The sequence below is a fragment of the Pollachius pollachius genome, assembly GCF_949987615.1.
Source record: "Pollachius pollachius genome assembly, chromosome: 12".
NCBI lineage: Eukaryota > Metazoa > Chordata > Actinopteri > Gadiformes > Gadidae > Pollachius > Pollachius pollachius.
Window position 1 is genome coordinate 2,007,591 of NC_136945.1, and position 21,577 is coordinate 2,029,167.

Genomic DNA, 21,577 nt, shown 5'->3' on the forward strand with positions numbered 1-21,577 from the left:
ATATGATACAGTTATAAAGAAAGACAAAAGCACAGGTCACAAGTTGTTATATAATTCAGATATAAAGAAAGACACACGCACAGGTCATCACACGTTATTATATAATACAGCTATGAAGAAAAACAAACGCACAGGTCACAAGTATTCTACTACTTATTTTTTACAATGGAAGTCAATTGGAGACTCTCAGACACTTCTCTCCTTCAGAAATCGCAACTTGGTCAATTGCTATTCATAGATTTTCAATATAATTTATAGCTTTTAAAGAATCAACTGTTTAATTTGTTACCTGCTTCGCTAATTTTCAGTTCATTTCATTTTCAGTTGGTCTCATTGACTTCCATTGAGGCTATTGTGGGATGACGTCACCCGCTCTAGCCCAAGGTGGCTATCACAAAATTTAACCATTGCGGACGTTGCGGAGCCAAACACCGTCAACAATTGACCTAGAATCACAAAGTTATGCTTAAATGGTTACGGTATTCCTTGTTTCACTGGCGCCAAAATTAAAAAGCTAAATTCTAACATGCTTAAAAACTATATTTTTCACGTCTTCTACACAAACGATATCATCAGCTGAGACGCCAAGGAGTCCAACGGTACAAGCCTTATCATTTTGTGAGCTTATCTTGGTTAGCAAGATGTGAACGACATCAATAGCACACTTTTCCTGGTTACTACAAGTGATGACCCACACTCACACACACCATTTCGAACTTCAGAACAGCTCAGCTATTCTATATTTTATCTAAAATCTATTCAAACTTCATCACTTTAGCCATTTGTTTAACTCTTTTTTGTTTCCAACCATTTTGAATTTTTTAAATGTTACATTGTTTTCTCCATTTAAACTTTGAACAATTTTCACTTGATTTAAGTCAATCAACATTTCTTTACGTTGTAAACTATGTGACATATTTTCAGCCTCGCTTTGCACTACAGCACTCAACACATTTTCTGTAGGTAAAGCATTTTCTAGTCATAGATACTATATAGATACTCAGTAAAGATACTATATAGATACTCATATACTCATTATAGATACTATATAGATACTCATTATATATACTATATAGATACTCCTTATATATACTATATAGATACTCATTATAGATACTATACACATACTCCTTATAGATACTATATAGATACTCATTATAGATACTATATAGCTACTCATTATATATATACTATATAGATACTCCTTATATATACTATATAGATACTCATTATAGATACTACATAGATACTCCTTATAGATACTATATAGATACTCATTATAGATACTATACAGATACTCCTTATAGATACTATATAGATACTCATTATAGATACTATATAGATACTCATAGATACTTATTATAGATGCTATATAGATATTCATTATTTGCTGGGGGTGTTCTGTTTCCTAGAAGACAATCTGAACTCTGTGTGGAATATCTTGGTTGTAATTAATTGCTGCATGTTTTTTGGGCAAAAAATAAATGAATAATTAAACTTTATATTAATGTTATTATCATCAGTTCGTCAGTATTTTTCTTCAAACCTTCCTTGATTTCTTCAGATCCTCATAATGCATCACTTTAATAGCAGGTCTAAAAACCTTAAAGTGTGGGAGGTGCTGAGCAGAAAGGGCCCATCAGAGGAGCAGAAAGAGGTGCAGAATGGCCCATCACAGGAGCAGAAAGAGGAGCAGAAAGGGCCTCCAGTGCTGCTCAGAAACACACTTACTGAGCAGTTTGTGTGATGTCTGCACAAACCTAGGACGCATGTGCGCAAACCCACACACACACAGAAACATACACACAGTAACACACACACACACACACACACACACCCAAACACACTTTCCGTTTCAAGATTACAAGTCAGGAGGGGGTTGGAGTTAGTGGGAGTTTGTGTGAGAGAGTGAGAGAAAGTGAGAGAAAGAGAGAGAGAAAGTGAGAGAAAGAGAGAGAGAGAGAGAGAGAGAGAGAGTGTCATGTTTCTTTGGTCTCCAGATCCTGTCACGACCACCAGCCCAGTGCCTCTTCTGTCACATGCACTCTGCTCACACTTCACCCAGACCCTGGCCGTGTCAAGACCGATAAGGAGATCAGCCTGGCACACACACACACACACACACACACTCACACACACATCCGCCTGCACACACACACACACACACACACACACACACACACACACACACACACACACACAGACACACACACACACACACACACACATGCCTGGACACACACACACACACACACCAATGCACAGACATACAAACACAGACACACGTACACACCACACCAGTGTGTGTGTGTGTGTGTCAGGCAGTAATGCCTCTTGATGTAGCCTCTATGTATATCAGCATTAGTGAGAACAAGCAGCGTATGCTGGGTGTTTCTCCTCTTTACCTCCCTGCACTCATCAGCACCTCAACAAAAAAAGACTGTCTATGTCAGAGAGAGAAAAAACAGTAATAAGAAAAAAGGAAATGTTTCCGAACTAATGAAGTCCCGCAGGTCGTCATTTACAAACAGGCTTGGTACTTTGGCAGCTCTCCTAATGCCTTCCCTGACCTCTGCTCCCACTATGACAGGAAGCAAATGAGCCACTGCTACTGCCAGGGAGAAGCACAGATTCAGAGTTCTTTGGAACAGCTCCAGGTGTGAAGCTGAGAGCCAGAGACACGGGGCTGGTAAACATGTGTGACGACACCTCGTCCATGAAGACCCCCATCACCCATCCATGAGGAAACTGCTGAAATGACCTATTTTTATCTCGCTATTAAATGGTGCACTGCATTATGCTTTCAGTTTGATTAGGCTGTTATTCCTTTACTGATAGTCAATGAAAACATTTCAGAACAGCTTGGATGTTGGACATAGAGCTTCACAGTTTCGTTTTTTTAGGAAAGGCCACAATTTGCCTAAAACAATGGAAGAAAGAATATCTTAGCGGACAGAGCTCTCCTGACAATAATGAACTTGCTATCAGCCGACATAACATGCTGCATGTATGTGTGTGTGCGTGTGTGCGTGTGCGTGTGCGTGCGTGTGTGTGTGTGTGTGTGTGTGTTTGGGGAAGGGGGGTCATGTTTGTGGGGGTCTGGTCTGATGTGGTCGCAGGCAGGCTGGGATGTGGAGTGGGACTGGCGGGAGGAGACAGCCAGCCGTCACCGTGACGACCTGTCATCCTGTCATGGTACACACTACGCCCCTAGGCCTACTGGGCAGGACCCAGCAAGGCTACAGATCTCTTCTGGGAGTGTGTGTGTGTGTGTGTGTGTGTGTGTGTGTGTGTGTGTGTGTGTGTGTGTGTGTGTACAGCAGTGTATTTTGGGTGAGCTGGGGCCTGTTGAGCCCTCCATGAGGAATGATGCTGGTGTTGTTGGGGGGATGGGGGTGAGACTGTATGCACACTCTCCGCATTGTGTTTTGTAATACTCCCTATGTCTCTCTTTCTCCCACCAACTCCTCTTGTATTTGTATCAGACCTCCTCCCCCTCCACCGTTCTTCTATCTCTCCCCCTCTCCCCCCCTCTCTCTCTCTCTCTCTCTCTCTCTCTCTGTCTCGGAGCTAGGTGCTGTCCATCTGTCCAGACCAATCACTGAAGGACCCCGCCCCAGTCAGCCCCGCCACTCTCTGTCAACAGGAAGCACGAAGAGATGATTAAATAGGGGAGATGGACGGAGGAACGGGAGGATGAATGATGAATAGAAGGATGCAGGGAGAGATGGAGGGGTGGCTGGTAAGATGGAGGGATGAGTGGTAAGATGGAGGGGTGATGGGTAAGATGGAGGGGTGAGTGGTAAGATGGAGGGGGGATGGGTAAGATGGAGGGTGGTGGTTGGGTGGTAGGGTGGATGTGAGATTGATGTGAGGTGGACGGATGTAAGGGTGATGTGAGGTGGATGTGAGCTGGGTGAGTGCTAAGATGGAGGGATGGGAAGATGGATGTGAGATGGGTGGATGGGTGGTGAGGTGGATTTGAGGTTGAAGTGAGATGGATTGAGAGGCAAAAGGATGGACGGGAGGTCTGGAGCAGAGTCCAGCAGAGAGAGCCTGACAGCCCTGTAACCTCTGGCCACAGCGCTGGAGTGGCCCCTCGTCTCTCTCTGTTAGCGGTCTCTGGGAGAGACGGCCCACTGCAGCGCTGACAGCTTGAGTTTGGTATGTCAGGCACTAGAAGGTTAAAAATAGTTGCTTGATTAACACTGCTACGTAGAGATGCAAGCACCATCTCACAGTAATTACTGGAAGCACAAGGATATCCAACCTTTGAACACTGGACAACCGCATGATTGTCTCAGTAAGAATATGCATCCCAGTTATCTGTTGACACTGCATTAAGGACTTAACGTCTAGGGAAGGAAATACATGATCATGTTTCTATCAGCCATAAGGCTCTGGATTCCACACTAGATATCATGGTAATGATTGATGCTGTTAGCGAGTTCTCTGATGTCCACAGGAAGACGGGAAATACAATTTCAAGTTTTGTTGTTTGTAGATAATACAAATAACATGCCTTCACACACAAGGCAGGTCACTTTTACCTCCGAGGACGATGGATAAATGTTTATTATATTCCCGCAATCATTGCTTAACGATGTATTAATGTGTAACTCTGACCATGTATTAATGTGTAAGTCTGACCATGTAACATTGTGTAACTCTGACCATGTATTAATGTGTAACTCTGACAATGTATTAATGTGTAACTCTGACCATGTATCAATGTTTAACTCTGACCATGTATCAATGTGTGACGTATCAATGTGCAACTCTGACCATGTATCAATGTGTAACGCACCATGTGATTATGTGCAACTTTGACTTCCTATCATTGTGTAACTTTGACCATGCATCAATGTGTAACTTTGACTATGCATGTAACAGTGGCTCAAGTACATCTTCACGTTCCCCAATGACATGTTTTGGGACTGGGGGCCGAGTTATAGCTAGGGAGGCATAATGAGATCGCTCTGGTGGGTGGCGTGGACCTTCAGGACTTACCTCCTTGCTCCAGAGAAATAGGGAGGAACTCTGAAGTCCCTTTTCTTCATGAACTCAATGATTCGGAGCTCCCTCCTAGAGCTGTTGGCTTGGGAATTGGGGGCGGATGGGAAAAGAGCTCTTTCAAGCTCTGCCTCTGTTACAGGCCAGCTCTGCAGCTCAATCACACGCTGGCTGGAATTGGTCACAGGGGGGGGAGGGAGGAGTGTGGTTTTGGCAGGGCGCGGTTGGGCGGAGCGCAATGGGAAGTTGGGGAAAGTGTGTTTTTTTAGGTACACAAATGAACGGTAAGGGTGAAAGGAGAGAAAGAATGAAAGACATGAGCATGCAAGTAACATGCAGTTGTAACAAATGAACAAGAAAAATGTTAAAATAAAAGCACTCTTTGACAAATAGAAATAAACCTGATGATGGTTTTGGGATGAAAGAAACATCTTTTGGGATGCTGTTAAAACGCAAGGTTTGTATTTTAAAGTGACCCATCTCCAGAGGTGCAGCGAGCGGAGCAGCACCCGACTGCCTCTACCTGTTGCCATGGACGTGGGAGGCGCAGAAGGCAAAGCTGTAGTGCAGCAGGGTGGGGTCGATCATGGCGCCGTTCTCAGCCCGCTCCAGCAGGTCGCTCAGGTAACACAGGTGCCTGTGACAGCCCCTCACCCCGTTGCGGGCGCAGTACTCGTCCATGACGAACACCTGGCCCGGGCTGAACCAACCCTGGGGAGACACCGCCATCTTGTTCAGTAAGGTCAGTTAAAGATGGGGGAGACACGGCCATCTTGTTCAGTAAGGTCAGTTAAAGATGGGGGAGACACGGCCATCTTGTTCAGTAAGGTCAGTTAAAGATGGGGGAGACACGGCCATCTTGTTCAGGAGGGTCAGTCAAAGATGGGGGAGACACGGCCATCTTGTTCAGGAGGGTCAGTTAAAGATGGGGGAGACACGGCCATCTTGTTCAGTAAGGTCAGTTAAAGATGGGGGAGACACGGCCATCTTGTTCAGGAGGGTCAGTCAAAGATGGGGGAGACACGGCCATCTTGTTCAGTAAGGTCAGTTAAAGATGGGGGAGACACGGCCATCTTGTTCAGTAAGGTCAGTTAAAGATGGGGGAGACACGGCCATCTTGTTCACTAGGGTCAGTTAAAGATGGGGGAGACACGGCCATCTTGTTCACTAGGGTCAGTGTGGATCAGCCCAACAAGTAGAGTCTAAGGCTGAGTGAATATATTCAGAACAAATGGGAGCCATTTCTTGATGATGCCGCCTTGTTGCGCGTTGTTCCTTGAGGCTGGTAGTGATATACTTGAGGGAAAAAGTACAACTTCATAATGAAACTAAAACTAAAATCTATCTTTAAATGTAAAACTATCTTGAACCAATGAGGATCAGAGTGATCAAACCTTGAGACAAAATCTGGTCAATCATAATACTAGCAGGCTCTCTGACTTCTATGTCTGGGGTTAATCATAATACTAGTAGTCTCCCGGAGGTTTATGCGTGTGTGAGCCTTACCAGACACGAATAGGAGTCGTTCAGCCTGTGGTCCAGGGTGAGGCGCTGCACCAGCTCAAACAGGGAGGCGTGGTCGAAGTTGCAGGGGTTGGCCGAAATGAACTCATCCATGCCGTGCTTCTGCGCCCGGTCTGCGTCTGTGTGGCAATCACAAGCAGCAACACCAAGAGAGGTCAGTGGGGATCGGAAGAGGGGTGAGTAAGAGAGGGAAAGTTCCTCTGTATAGTCGCAGGCGAGGGGCGACAGTATTAAATCATAACTAGGCTCACTTCCCCAGTAAGGACAACATGAAATGAGGAACTCATATCGCACATATATTTGCTTATTGATAATTGTACGTTTCGATGCACGTTTTGTCTTCACTGGGTCCAACCAGGCAGCTTTAGAAGCAGTGACTGGGCTCAGATGTCAGGGCTCAAAATGGATGCAAGCTAAAACATGCAGAAAAAAACCTTCTCAGGCGTGCTGTCCTAAACGTAGAGGGCTTTTGTAAACCCACCTAGACATTATCAGACAATCTTAGAGAGCAAATACACGTTTTGAGACAAAGCGACGTCTCTAGACACACACTCAATTGATTTAAACCAACAGCTTTGCTGCCATAGTGCTTCTTAAACACTTATTGATGCGAGCTGTCTGCTGGTCAGTGGATGGCTTTCAGAAAATTCTCAACTTAACAAAGTAATCAAGCGGCTCAGTTAACTCTCCACCTCCTCACAGACGGCCTGCTATCTCCAGCCCACCTCCACTTCACCACGGAGCCTGTGGCCCCTGGCCCCCCTACGGTGGCCCTAATTAATGGCTGCTAGAGGAGGGCCTCTGTGGGGCCTGGGAGCGGCCTTTGCGGGGGCCCCCCACCAGTACGCATTGTCCCCAAAATAGGGGGTGGGGGTTTGAATACAAATCTGACAACACATTTTTTCACTTGCTCTCCCAGCTAGTGGGCTGTGCTCGGCAGTAACTCTGGCATGGGGGGGCCAGGCCACAAATGGCTGACCAGGTTGGCCAGCTGTTAGCCCCCTGGGCGGGCCGATCGGCTGAAGGGGGAGCTGTCCTGAACCAGGGGACGGGGCTGTGGTTAAACAGACACAGATGGGGGACTTAGACATCTGCATATATCCCAGTCCCCAAGTCGTGTAATAACCACGTGTCAGCTGGGAATAAACTGCCTTTAACCAAGCTATTGTATTACTAATCAGTATTACTACATGGTTTATTTCCCCGTTTATAATACCATTAATTATGTCTTCCCCCTGTAAACTGGGATAACCGTCTGGGGTTGCAGATGGTCTCTTGCTATATTTAATAACGTACCCCCTTTTCAGCAAAGTACCCCTTTCACTAGCACAAAATATTATGGACATTAATGAATAATGTATGTGCACAAAAACATTAAATGGGTGTTGCAAGTTTAAAAACATAGGCTTTCGCTTAATTTATAATTTGTGTCATTCAATAGAAATATAGACCAAACTTGAATGTTAGAATTTAGATTGAGCCTACTTTTATTCAGGTGGAATTCTTGAACAATGGTTCATAACCAACATTAGCAGACAAAAAGGAGCTTCTCCTTAGATGGTTCACGTCCCCCATGTGAGGAGCACGCAGGTCGGGTATAAGAGGACTTAATGGTAGGCTAACAAGTTTTCCATGTTACAAACATCAACACTGGAAACAGTCTTGTATTTGTGAGTAATCCCTGTGTGCAACAGCATTTTACGTAGAACATACATAAATCCAGGGTAGGATAACGCAGCATTCAGCATCCACAAACACAAAGGTTACACAAAGAGGTGGAGCTGTTTGTCAAGGTTCCCCTTCACCACCACAGCTGTCAATCAGCAGGACAACAAAGACCACAGCTCAGCCAGGATGCCCCCTATACTCACACGCGCACACACATACACACACACACACACACACACACACACACACAGACACATAAACACACACACACAAACACGCACAGAAACACCACACAAACACAAAAACACATGCATTAAAACACCCACCCACACACACAATCACACGCATACACAAACAAACACACATGCACGCACACACACTCACAGACAACCACACACATACAAATACAAAAACACACACACAAACTGTCACACTCACACACACAAATATACACCACACACACAAACACACACACACAAACAGACACACTCACACACATATAGATACACCACACACACACACACACAGCAAATCACACACACACACACAGACACAGACACACACACACACACACACACACACACACACACACACACACACACAAACTTAAACATGCATGCCCAACAAATGCCCCCCTGCCCCCATCATCTAAAAAGGTGACACGGCGGACCCCTTTGGTGTGTGTGTGGGAGCTTGTCAGGTCTGCTTGACGTGAGTGAGGGTGGAGGAGGGGGGCAGGCCGGAGTGCTGGACAGTAACGTGCTGTGACACAAGTCGCCCCGCCGTCTGTCCAGCGTGGACAAATACGGCCCTGACACTGATTGAGGGCTGCTCCTCATTTATAGATCCGGCCCACCGCTGCCCAGCCAGGCAGACAGGAGCCACCTGCAGGCACGGCTCCCCGGTCTGCTGCTGTATCATACAAACCCACCATTCCGGGGCGAGGGGACACACCGCCATCTCTATCTTACGGTTTTCCTTTCCCTTTCTGCTTTTTCGGCACGTAAAATGCATGAAGGAAAATCAGGCGTCAACCTTCATCGCTGCAGTGAAGTACTCTCAAAGATCCAACCTGTCTTCAGATAATTGTGACACAGGAACAGGAAGTGGGAACGGTACTTGCAGGAAGAAGGGAGGGAGGGCATCTTTGCCAAAGCAGTACGGTAACAGTAGGCCAACAACGGGAGAAAGAGGTCTCCTCCGCATGAGAACAGATGAAGGGAGGACAGCTTGGCGCTAATGTTTACAGCGCTGCACCAGATGTATATTTCCCAACATGTCTGCCAACAGGAGAAACATGAGGCCCTTTGACAGTATGAAAACAAAGGCTTGAATACAATCTGTCAGCCCGTAATTATGACTTGTGTTTTAAAACAATGCTCCAAACCAGTGCAGCTGTCAGTCACCGTGTCAGAACGGTATGGTAAACTGTGACAACCGTTGAATACGTTAAGGAGTTAAAACAGGGCTGCCTCTCCTTCCTCCAACACTCACTTCCTTTGGTCCCTAGGATGTTCAAGACTCTTGTTAGTTGTGTTACATTAGGCAGTTCACCGATACAAGTGTGAACTACCAAATAGTTATTTGGTAACATTTTGACTGATTGCTTCCCGAAATAATTGTTGAGCAACCACGCTGTATTATTCATGGCCTGGCACTTTTAACGTGGTAATTATCACCTGCTGGGACTCAGTGGGACTCTGAGGTCGTGTCAGAGCAGCTCAATACAAATACTTAAAAAATACAGACTCAACATGAAGGTATTACCAGTAGAAAGAGCTATCTGCTACACTGTATGTGACATGTTGTGTGCGTGTTGTGTGTGTGTGTGTGTGTGTGTGTGTGTGTGTGTGTGTGTGTGTGTGTGTGTGTGTGTGTGTGTGTGTGTGTGTGTGTGTGTGTGTGTGTAAATTAGTTTTAAGGTTGTTCCTAGGCAGTGGATATAAATAAAATACATATGTAAATAACTAAAAAGACCAACACCAATACTGTATATACATATATCTTTTGTTTGGGAGATGGAAAATATGCAGACGGACAGGAAAACCCAGCAAACCCAGTAATCTTTAATATGCTCTGCATGCATCCTGGTTTCACAGAACCAGACATGAGCACGGAGCCGACCAAAGGAGAACAGTTTCTCATTGAAAAGGAAAGACCTAAAGGGACGAAAGAGAGGAAGAGAGAAAGAAAGAAAACGTACCGTTCAAAGTGCGAAGGACAATGAGGCAGAGAAGGAGGAGGAGAGATGAAACAGAGGGATGTAAAGGACAGCATGTCCACCATGCAAACGTAAAGCACTGCAGTTCATCCAGGAGAATGCCAGGGGGAGAGCAACAGACATACAGACAGAGTGAGATAGAGCTAGATACAAATAAACAAAATACTAAAGCTCAAATGTCACGTTTCTTTGAAATAGCTTAACTGTCTCAGGCTAGTGATGGCACCTGGTTGGTTCATCACCTGGTTGGTTCATCACTGGGGAACAGACTTTCATTTCAAACCACCTCCGTGGTTTGAAGAGCAACTAAAACGAGGAACAGAACAGAAACATGAATCTCCTAATTGCAGACATACAGAACTGGGAGATGGGTGCGTCCAGCTGTGGCGCCGTGCCCCCCCTCGAGTTGAGCTTCTGGACCTGCGTGGGCGGGACTGGCTTGTGGGACTGTCCCGTGGCGCGGTACATGGCCTGGACCCACAGGATCCGATCCTGCTCGTCGTTGCTGGCAAAGATCACCGTGTCTCCCTCCTTCACCGCGTTGAAGAAGGTCCGCCCCCCGTCCAGACCTGGGGAGGAGAGAGACTCAAAACCCTGGGGGACCACCAGTAGACCACTAGGGGACCAGTGGTGGACCACCAGTTGACCACCAGTGGTCCGGAGACCACCAGTGGACCACTAGGGGACCAGTGGTGGACCACCAGTTGACCACCAGTGGTCTGGAGACCACCAGTGGACCACTAGGGGACCAGTAGTGGACCGGGGACCACCAGTGGACCACTAGCGGACCGGGGAACGACAGTGGACCACTAGGGGACCAGTAGTGGACCGGGGACCACCAGTGGACCACTAGGGGACCAGAAGTGGACCGGGGACCACCAGTGGACCACCAGTGGACCACTAAGGGACCAGTAGAGGACCGGGGACCACCAATGTACCACTAGGGGACCAGTAGTTGACTGGGGACCACCAGTGGACCACTAGGGGACCAGTAGTGGACCGGGGACCACCAGTGGACCACTAGGGGACCAGTAGTTGACTGGGGACCACCAGTGGACCACTAGGGGACCAGTAGTGGACCGGGGAGCACCAGTGGACCACTAGGGGACCAGTAGTGGACCGGGGACCACCAGTGGACCACTGCTGGATCGGGGACCGCCAGTGGACCACTAAGGGACCACCAGTGTACATCCAGTAGACACCCATTGGACTACCAGTGGACCGGGGACCACCAATGGAAACCCATTGGACAGCCAGTCCATTGATATAGATAAGGTGCAGTAAGGTGTGGTAAGGTGTGGTAAGGTGTGGTAAGGTGCGGTAAGGTGCGGTAAGGTGCAGACAGGTGCAGACAGGTGCAGTAAGGTGGTGTTACCAGGCTGGGGGTCTGTGTAGTCCACGGTGTAGCCGTCTAGCTGCAGCAGCTCCACCGGCTCCGTCTTCTTCTCTCTGTAGCTGCACATGGCAAATGTGTACTGGCTGACCTAAACCAGGACAGAGAGTAGACCAGTTCATAATGTGTACTGGCTGACCTGCACCAGGACAGAGAGTAGACCAGTTCACAATGTGTACTGGCTGACCTGCACCAGGACAGAGAGTAGACCAGTTCACAACGTGTACTGGCTGACCTGCCCCAGGACAGAGAGTAGACCTGTTCACAACGTGTACTGGCTGACCTAAACCGGGACAGAGAGTAGACCAGTTCACAATGTGTACTGGCTGACCTGCACCGGGACAGAGAGTAGACCAGTTCACAACGTGTACTGGCTGACCTGCACTGGGACAGAAAGAAGACCAGTTCACAATGTGTACTGGCTGACCTGCACCGGGACAGAAAGAAGACCAGTTCACAATGTGTACTGGCTGACCTGCACCGGGACAGAAAGAAGACCAGTTCACAATGTGTACTGGCTGACCTGCACCGGGACAGAAAGAAGAACAGTTCACAATGTGTACTGGCTGACCTGCACCGGGACAGAAAGAAGACCAGTTCACACAACGGACACACACCTGAAGCTTTGGAAGGGACATGGGTTTAACTGAGTTGTGCTGAGAACAATGCTGTTTCTGCATCTGCGTATGGCAATCCAGATTCGGAATGAGCCAAATCTGTATTGTAATACATGTTGTGGTGTGGAAATGTAAAAAAAATGGACCCTTACAACTATATTGTTTTGCCATAGTCTTGTGTAGTGTAATTTTTTTTTTTTAAAAAAAAGAATACAAATGTGTTTGTGTTTGTGGGTACATGGGTTTGTCTGTGTGTTTGTGTGGGTTAATTTGGTTGCAATATGAGTGTTTTTTTCATTTGTTTTGGTTTAATATGCCTTTGTTCAAATGAATGTTTAATCTGAAATTGAATGGGTTTAGTCAGGTATGCTAATCATGTAAGAACATGATAATAGCACCGTTTACCACAAAGCTGTAACCATTTTCCACACGTTCTCCCTGATGGACACTCAAGGCAATACACACACGCACTCCCATGTCCCCATATGTCACACAAACACACACACACAAACACACACACACACACACACACCTACACACACACACACACACACACCTACACACACACACACACACACACACACACGCGCACACACACACACACACACACACACACACACACACACACACACACATCCGCCTGCATGTGGAAGAAGGGGCTAAGTAAGTGACAGCTGTTTCACTCTTTAGTAAGCCACTCAATATACAAGCATGTGTGCGTGTGTGTGTGTGAGGACAAAGATAATGACATTATAATAACTTAAATGAAGTGGCTAAAGCAAGGGGGTAGGACTGAAGAGCCATCGATGTGCGAAAGCCGAGCGAGGAAAGTGTGGGTTCATGACCAGCAATAGCAAGCCGCCGTTTGTGTGTGAATGGACCTCTGTCTCTATTAATGCGAGCGCTAATGAGGGTCACGGCTATGGGGAATAAAAGAGTCCAGCGAACAAATGAGCTTGTGGGGCTGAGGAACACATGGCACCTCAGGAAGTGTGCGTGCTATTTTCATCATGTTTTCTGTGTTTGTGTATGTGCGTGTGTGTGTGTGTTCTTCCTCTTGGGTTAACGCCTTGATCATGAAATCTTAAAGTTATAGGACTCATCCGACTCAGTGGAAAGAGAAGAGGCAATGTTTCAGATACATTTGCAAATCGTTAGCCTCATAGCATAATTGCCTTAGTCATATTTTGGCCAAATAGTGATATCTGTCTCTCCGTCTCAGTTTATTTGCATGTGTAATGTGTGTGTACATCGGTGTCTCAGTGTATGTACATGTGTAATGTGTGTGTACATCGGTGTCTCAGTGTGTGTACACGTGTAATGTCTGCGTACATGTGGAATGTGTGTGTACATGTGTAGCGTGTGTGTGCACATGTGTCTCAGTGTGTGTCTTGTGATTTTGGGTGACATGAGATCTTGCTAGCAGGGTTATGATGGGCCCTGGGGGTGGCTGAGCGACCAATGGGAGGCCTCAGGGAACCTTTGGAGCCCTGCCCCTTGAACTGTCACTCCGCTAGCGTCTAAACATTTTAACCCTGTGTTAACAGACATATAATTAGATAAATCGCACACCTACCGACCACCCCCACCAATATAAAAATGTAACTATCGTCATTAGTTATTTATCATTGTTGTTGTTATTATTACTGTGATTATTATTGTTATTAGAATCATTGTTGTTATCATCAATGTTATTTATAATTATAATTATAATTGATTAATATTATGGCATCCAACTATATACTTATTGTATGCAAGCAGTTGACCCATATGCCAGCATATCATTTCCTATAAATAATATCTGGGAGGGCTGGGAGACATTCTGAGATCAGATCCCATCCTGAGGTCGCAGACGCTCCTCCTGTTCCATCGTGTTCCAGTATTTGATGTCCTCTTTTAATACCCGGACTATGCTGATGTCCTGTTTTAATACCCGAACTAGGCTGATGTCCTCTTTTAATACCCGGACTACCCTGATGTCCTGTTTCATAACCCGCTGGGGACATTCTGGATAACAGAAACAAAGGAATGAGCCTCTTCCCACCGATGGGACCTCATGTCAGCGCTACGTTCTGCCTCATGTGATACGTGGTTGCATGTGTGATATTTAGCTCCTATGTTAGCGAATCATGTTAAGTTTCTAATGAGGACTGAATCTGATAATGATGTTGGCTCTGAGACAACGGAGCCTAAAGCCTGGATCCTCCTAGAGCTGTGCAGGCATTTGAATTGTTCCTCTCTGCTACGTGATTCATGTGGATGTAGCTATGCCTTGAATGAAGAAGTACAGTAAAACATGAGAAGCTCTACTTGCAATATCAATATATTTTGTGAGACCACTGCTTGCGTCACATTAAGGGGACTGCTGGATGGATGACATTAAACAATACGTGACAAATATGTGTACCAAATAAATAATGACGTGAAAAGTATTTTATGCAGACTCTTGGCAAGAAGAGTTCATCAGTCATTTAAAATGTCTCATTGGTCACTTGTGCAGTGCTGAGGAGATTGTCTGTGAACGTGTCTGATGATAGGAACGAGCAGAAAGGATGGGGGCTGTGATGGCATGGCAAGACACCTGCAACACAGCACCATAATCAGCAGGGTGTGTGTGTGTGTGTGTGAGTGTGTGTGTCTGCCTGTATGTATATTTGTGTGTGTGTGTGTGTGTGCATATATGTTTATGCACACGTGTGTGTGTATTTACATGTGTGTTTGTGTATGTCTGTGTGTGTGTGTATATTTGTGTATATGTGTGTGTGAGTGTGTGTGTGTGTGTGTGTGTGTGCATGCGTGCGTGTATGGGTGTGTTAAGAGGTGTGTAGAGGTGGCTATATTAATCCAAGGAGAGGTGAATATGAATATGATATTTCCGGCATATATTGCCGCGACAGTAGTAAGAGAACATCAACGAGGGCGAGAAGCGAGGTGCGAGAAAAGATAGAAAATTACAGTCTGGAGACACGACATCACAAAGAGATACTTACTTTAGTAAGCAAGGCAACACAAGGAATAAATTAAGCTAGCTGTTATTTCTGGCTCATACCCTCTTCCTATGGGAGACAAAGTAAATCATGGGGCAACAGACCCTTTCCCCAGGTGGGGTCGTAGGATTAACAGTTGTCTGCTCCTTAAATGTCCCAGGGCCGGTATTAGGCAAGAGCAGCGATTCCCAACCCCGGTCCATGGACCTGTATTCTTTTAATATTTGATAACTCTAGTCATGTTATTTCTTCTTACACAAAATCTATCAATATGCAACTAAACCACTGTAAATTAAGCACTGTAAATGCACTGTGTCTTTGCACTACTAGAATCACTTTTATTACATCTTATTGTACAGTACAAAAGAGTTAAATTCTTAGGCTTGTTTACTAATCTCAGGTGACTTTTCTTGTGTTTCTCTTATAAATTGTAGTTTTTATTATGCATTGTTGAAGGGTGCCTTCATTGCTGTTCCTTTTATTGTTACTATGACAAATAAAACATCTTGAAAAACAGCCACATCCACTGTTAAAAAATTATGCATCTCAAAATAAAGGCATTCAAATTGACAACCAGTCCTCCAAAAATGTTAATGAATATGCCGGTCCTTGGAACAAAAAAGGTTGGGAATCCCTGGGCTAGAGAAGCCAGCCCAAGCTGACCATGGACCTGCACCCTGGTATATGCAGCACACTGTCACTCGGTGAGCCTGCCATGACTCCCTTTTTGTGAGGGTAAATGCTCCTCCTGTGAGGCTCCTGTTTACATAAGATCGATTCAGGAAACCTCAGGGTGTCTCAGAGCTGGTCCGCGGTCATGGATCACACATCATCTTATAGAGCATAGGTCAAGGGTACATCATGGAAAAGGGCATTTGTATTCTTTAAATCCTGCCGTAATATTATTTACATAAAAGTTTCAATTTATTATGTCAATTAACACACGCGTATACACACACACACACACACACGCACACACACACAAACACAGAGAGCCAGACCGACACACACACACACACACACACACACACACACACACGCACACACACATACACACACAAACACACAAACACACACAGACAGACACACACACACACACACACAAACAAACACACACACACACACACACACACACACACACACACACACACACACACACACACACACACCAAAACGTAATCAAAAACTGATCATCTAATATATAAGCAATTTAAAATCTATTTTAAGTGACCACTTATTTCAAAATAGTAATTGTGTATAAAAATCAGGAGTGGGGGAGCAAACGTAAAATCGATAGAATTGACAATACACAAAACATTTGTAGAGAGAAAGGTAGAGGGGTGTCTGGGTTCACCAGTGCGTGAGGCGGGCTGGTTCTTCTGGGGTCTGACAGACGCGTCTACCAACCTAACAAACACATAATGGTTAACAGGCAGTTTGTTTTAGTGAGCAGTAGTCTGCAGGGTGTACCCTGCTCCTCTACATTGATCCATTCTCAAATAAGATAAAATATTCATTATAATTAAAATTATTATTAGTAGTAGAATTAGTATTATTGATAAGAATAAAATAATGAATATTCATTATTCTGACTCCTGTTATATCCCACCATGAGGAAGAGATTTGGAGCGTGAATCTCTTCATCTAGGGGACGGTTCTCTGTTCATGAGGGGCCGGTTCTCTGTCCATCTAGGGGCCGGTTCTCTGTCCATCTAGGGGACAGTTCTCTGTTCATCTGGGGGCCGGTTCTCTGTTCATGGGGGGCCAATTCTCTGTCAATGAAGGGGCGGTTCTCTGTTCATGAGGGGCCGGTTCTGTGTTCACCTAGGAGCCGGTTCACTGACCACCGCTCTTTGAGGCTGAGGGAACAGGCTCACAAAGGGCCAGGAGAGGGGACAGGGCAATGCTGGCCAACCGAGGCCAACGGTTAGTCTCTTACAAGAGACTTGACATGAAAGCAAGAGCAGAAAAGAGCACAGAAGGAACCAAAAGACAGAAGTGGAGCCGTTAGACACACAGGCGCTGCTGTGCTGCTGTGATTCACCGGATTCTCTCTTGTAGAAACAAACAGACCCTAAAAACCAGGTCGACTCTTCGCCCCCTCTCTCTCTCTCTCTCTCTCTCTCTCTCTCTCGCTCTCTCACTCTCTCACGCTCCCTCTCACGCACGCACTCACACAGACACAAAAACAAACATAAATAGGCAATCAAATGAGAACATAAAAAAGAAAAAACACACACACACACACACACACGTGTGCGCGTGCAAGGCGGCGTGTGCTGAGCGCCATTTGTCACCTTGTATATGTGTAGCTGGGAGCGGGAGAGAGAGGCCGCTCCCCTCTGGTAGCGTGGGGGCTTTCCTAGCTGCGAGTGCTAGGCCATGCTAGTGTTCACTCCACTTTTGTCAATCCCCTGTCAACATGTAGCTCTGAGACATATCCTCCCGCCCAGCCTCCGAGAGAGGGAGAGAGAGAGCCCTGGCTCACTCGCCCTCCCACCCCGTGACGGGTGCCCCCAGAAAATGGCGGCGTCCCCGCGCCCTGACAAAATCCTGGCTGCTCTCTCTATCATTTATGTGACAGCTGAGGGGAGACAGCTTGGCTACACCTCTTGCTGCAGTGCTCAGCCTTAGAACAACACCCCAACACACACACACACGCACACGAACGGCCTCGCACACACACACACACACACACACACACACACACACACACACACCTACAAACCAACTCCACTAAAACAACCATGAGTGGAAAGTCCTCGATGTGGTTATTAGAGTTGTGTGTGGATTGCTTTTTGATCACTTCAGCCGTTAACGCTCAGATACGCAACACAACCTCAGTGGGTCATATGAAACCATGTGATGTCATGTCAACAGAACTCTATACACCTTCTAAGGACGTGAGGTGTAAACAGTGTTTGACGCGGACGCTGATATATTGTTTTTGAATCCCCTCTTCCTGAATGTTTCACAGCAAGTACTGAGAACCGTGACAGCCAAAAGAACCATGGAGGGGTTAACCTCTGTGGTAAATCAGTGAGGAAAGCAGCTCAGTAGATTCAGTATTAGCCTTGTGGGTTTAGCATCGCCAACATCACTAATTATGGTATAATTATATTAGCCCAGAGTCATATTCAAACATGATTACTGTTTTGCATCTTAATTCTTACCTGCACCAGCACAAAGAATCTCTTTTTCCATCTTTTCCACACATTCTTCCCAATGGCCCAGAGGTATCTGTTAATAAGGAAAAAGAACACATGTGCAATACAGTTAAGCATTGTTTCAATTTTAAACTGATTTCAATTAGATGTGTGCTCGACATAGGGGAAAGAGGACGTGATACAAGCATGAGTCAGGGTTAGCCTGCCCCCTCCTGGCACAGTCACGCCACTGCAGCCAAATACAATATACTCCTTTAGATCGTAAATGTCAGAATCAGTGACTTACACATAGGCCTACTTTTACGCGGTGAGGACGGCGAAAGATATTGTGAAGGAAATTAGGTGCCAGCAACGTGAAGAATGTGGGTAAAAGAGGCATATTATTATTATAGCACGCACTTTGCGATACGTTTCGGTCCTGTGTTGTTTTGCTAATTTAAGATTCATTACCTCGTTGGCCACAATAAAGTCCCTGCTGGTTAGGACTTAAATTATTATCATTCAACTTTTATTTTTTTTTATCGTGTGGCGTTACGTAATTATCGTTCTGGTTGGATTTTGTCTCTGCTTGGCTGTTACTGCCGATGTACGGAGGCAAACGGAGGGGGTCTCCATGATTGCCGGGCATGTTTTTCCTCTTATGACGCTTGCTCAGGTGGACCAGAGCAGCTCCATGATTGAGCTCAGTTTAGAGCTCCTTTGGATGTGTGAATTTTGAGATGGGTGGGTGCAAGGACGGATTAACATGACCACGGGCCCTGGACACAAACCAGTCATGGACCCCTACCAACACGCAAATACACGCACTAGCACACTGAATTTGGTCGCATATTATAACTCATGCAATCCACAATCACACACATTATAATGCAGCGCGCAGCCAGGAGAGAGAGAGAGAGAGAGAGAGAGAGAGAGAGAGAGAGAGAGAGAGAGAGAGAGAGAGAGAGAGAGAGAGAGAGAGAGAGAGAGAGAGAGAGAGAGAGAGAGAGAGAGAGAGAGAGAGAGAGAGAGAGAGAGAGAGAGAGAGAGAGAGAGAGAATCTAACTCCGCGGCTGCGGGCATGCATATAGTGCCAGCCGCTGCAGCCGCTAATAACAGCAGAACATGGGATCTTTCAGGTTAATATCATGACTTTAAAAGCACCTACTGACTTCCTCTAACGAATTAACGAGTAAAAAAATGTTGAGATTGATGACTTTAAAATATTTAAGAGCTAGTGGACAGGTGTCTATGCTTTACAATCTGTTTGTTAGCGGATCTAATGAGTCTTCAAATTATATTTTACAGGCATGGAATATGGATTTAGAGACAAATGTATCGGAGGAAGGATGGTCAAAAGCCTGCTCTTTAGTAAAAACCCAATCTGTAAACACACATTCTATACTGTTGCAATATAAATGGCTGAGCAGACAGCACATTACTCCTGTCAAGCTGCACCACTTTAACTTTAAATATTCCCAACACATGCTTTATGTGTAGTCACCATAAAGGGTCACTGTTCCATTGTATGTGGAGCTGTCGACAGGTTGCACGCTTCTGGAGCGAGGTAATGAACATTATTGGTCGTATTATTGGCAAGGTGATGCCTACTGATCCTAAGCTTTGTATCCTAAATATTTAACCTGTCAATTTTGTGGAGTCAAATGATAAAAAATCTTTAATTGGTTTGTGCCTTTTGGAGGCTAAAAGGTGCATTGCTAGGTCATAGAAAAAACAACTGTCTGTGGCGTTTCTGAATGGTTAAACAGAATGACTTACTATCTGGCACTGGAAAAGATAAGTTATTTCACAAAAGACAGAATTGATTTTTTTCTTGTGTACATTTCAAGGGAAGGAGTATGTGTACTGAGATGGACTCTGCTTACTTAGTTTCACACTTTCTATACAATGGTTGAATAACAAAGAGCTTGGTTGCCATGTAGATTCGCACATACTACATGTCGGTATTGTCCTAGTTTTTGTTATCTTTTATAGCGGGCCCATGGTTAATGGTTTAGGAACATTGCATTGTTGAAATGTTGTCTTGATGATGATCAATTATTGGAAAAACATGAGATCACTGCTGGACTATTCCTATCCATTGTGATCACCTGATTGTAATGAAATGAGCAGAATCGTAATGAAGTGTACTGCTTCCTAAAGAATCCTTTTTGAACTGTGGGGGGTCAGAGATGACCCCCATGGGTCTATCCTTCGAGGGACTCCCTGTCTCTGATCAAACATGAGATGCCATGTAGACGGTAGCAGGAGGCCTTTACAAGGGCGAGACTCCACAGAGCCACAACAGCGCTGACCCCACAGAGCCTACACAGTCCTGACCCCACAGAGCCTACACAGTCCTGACCCCACAGAGCCTACACAGTCCTGACCCCACAGAGCCTACACAGTCCTGACCCCACAGAGCCTACACAGTCCTGACCCCACAGCGCCTACACAGTCCTGACCCCACAGAGCCTACAGAGTCCTGACCCCACAGAGCCTACACAGTCCTGACCCCACAGAGCCTACACAGTCCTGACCCCACAGAGCCTACAGAGTCCTGACCCCACAGAGCCTACAGAATCCTGACCCCACAGAGCCTACACAGTCCTGACCCCACAGAGTCTACAGAGTCCTGACCCCACAGAGCCTACACAGTCCTGACCCCACAGAGCCTACAGAGTCCTGACCCCACAGAGCCTACACAGTCCTGACCCCACAGAGCCTACACAGCCCTGACCCCACAGAGCCTACACAGTCCTGACCCCACAGAGCCTACACAGTCCTGACCCCACAGAGCCTACACAGTCCTGACCCCACAGAGCCTACACAGTCCTGACCCCACAGAGCCTACAGAGTCCTGACCCCACAGAGCCTACAGAGTCCTGACCCCACAGAGCCTACAGAGTCCTCCTGCAAGCTGCCCAGCAGGAACCTCTTTGGCCCCTCCACCCTCCAATGGAGAGCATATGGACGGAGAGTGATTGACAGTGATTAACACCAAGTGT

The 21,577-nt window shown here is 46.0% G+C and overlaps 1 protein-coding gene across 1 annotated transcript in view; it reads right to left on the minus strand.

Annotated features, from left to right (window-relative positions):
* LOC307084118 (calcium-dependent secretion activator 1-like) overlaps positions 1-21,577 on the minus strand; it is a gene marked incomplete at both ends in the record, with an annotated part of 142,057 nt that overhangs the window by 54,226 nt on the left and 66,254 nt on the right. The window contains 6 exons of the mRNA XM_079748340.1: positions 5,011-5,184; positions 5,537-5,724; positions 6,520-6,656; positions 10,783-10,995; positions 11,802-11,910; positions 18,597-18,663. Coding sequence (XP_079604466.1) covers positions 5,011-5,184; positions 5,537-5,724; positions 6,520-6,656; positions 10,783-10,995; positions 11,802-11,910; positions 18,597-18,663 — 888 coding nt within the window. The remainder of the gene's footprint in view (positions 1-5,010; positions 5,185-5,536; positions 5,725-6,519; positions 6,657-10,782; positions 10,996-11,801; positions 11,911-18,596; positions 18,664-21,577) is intronic.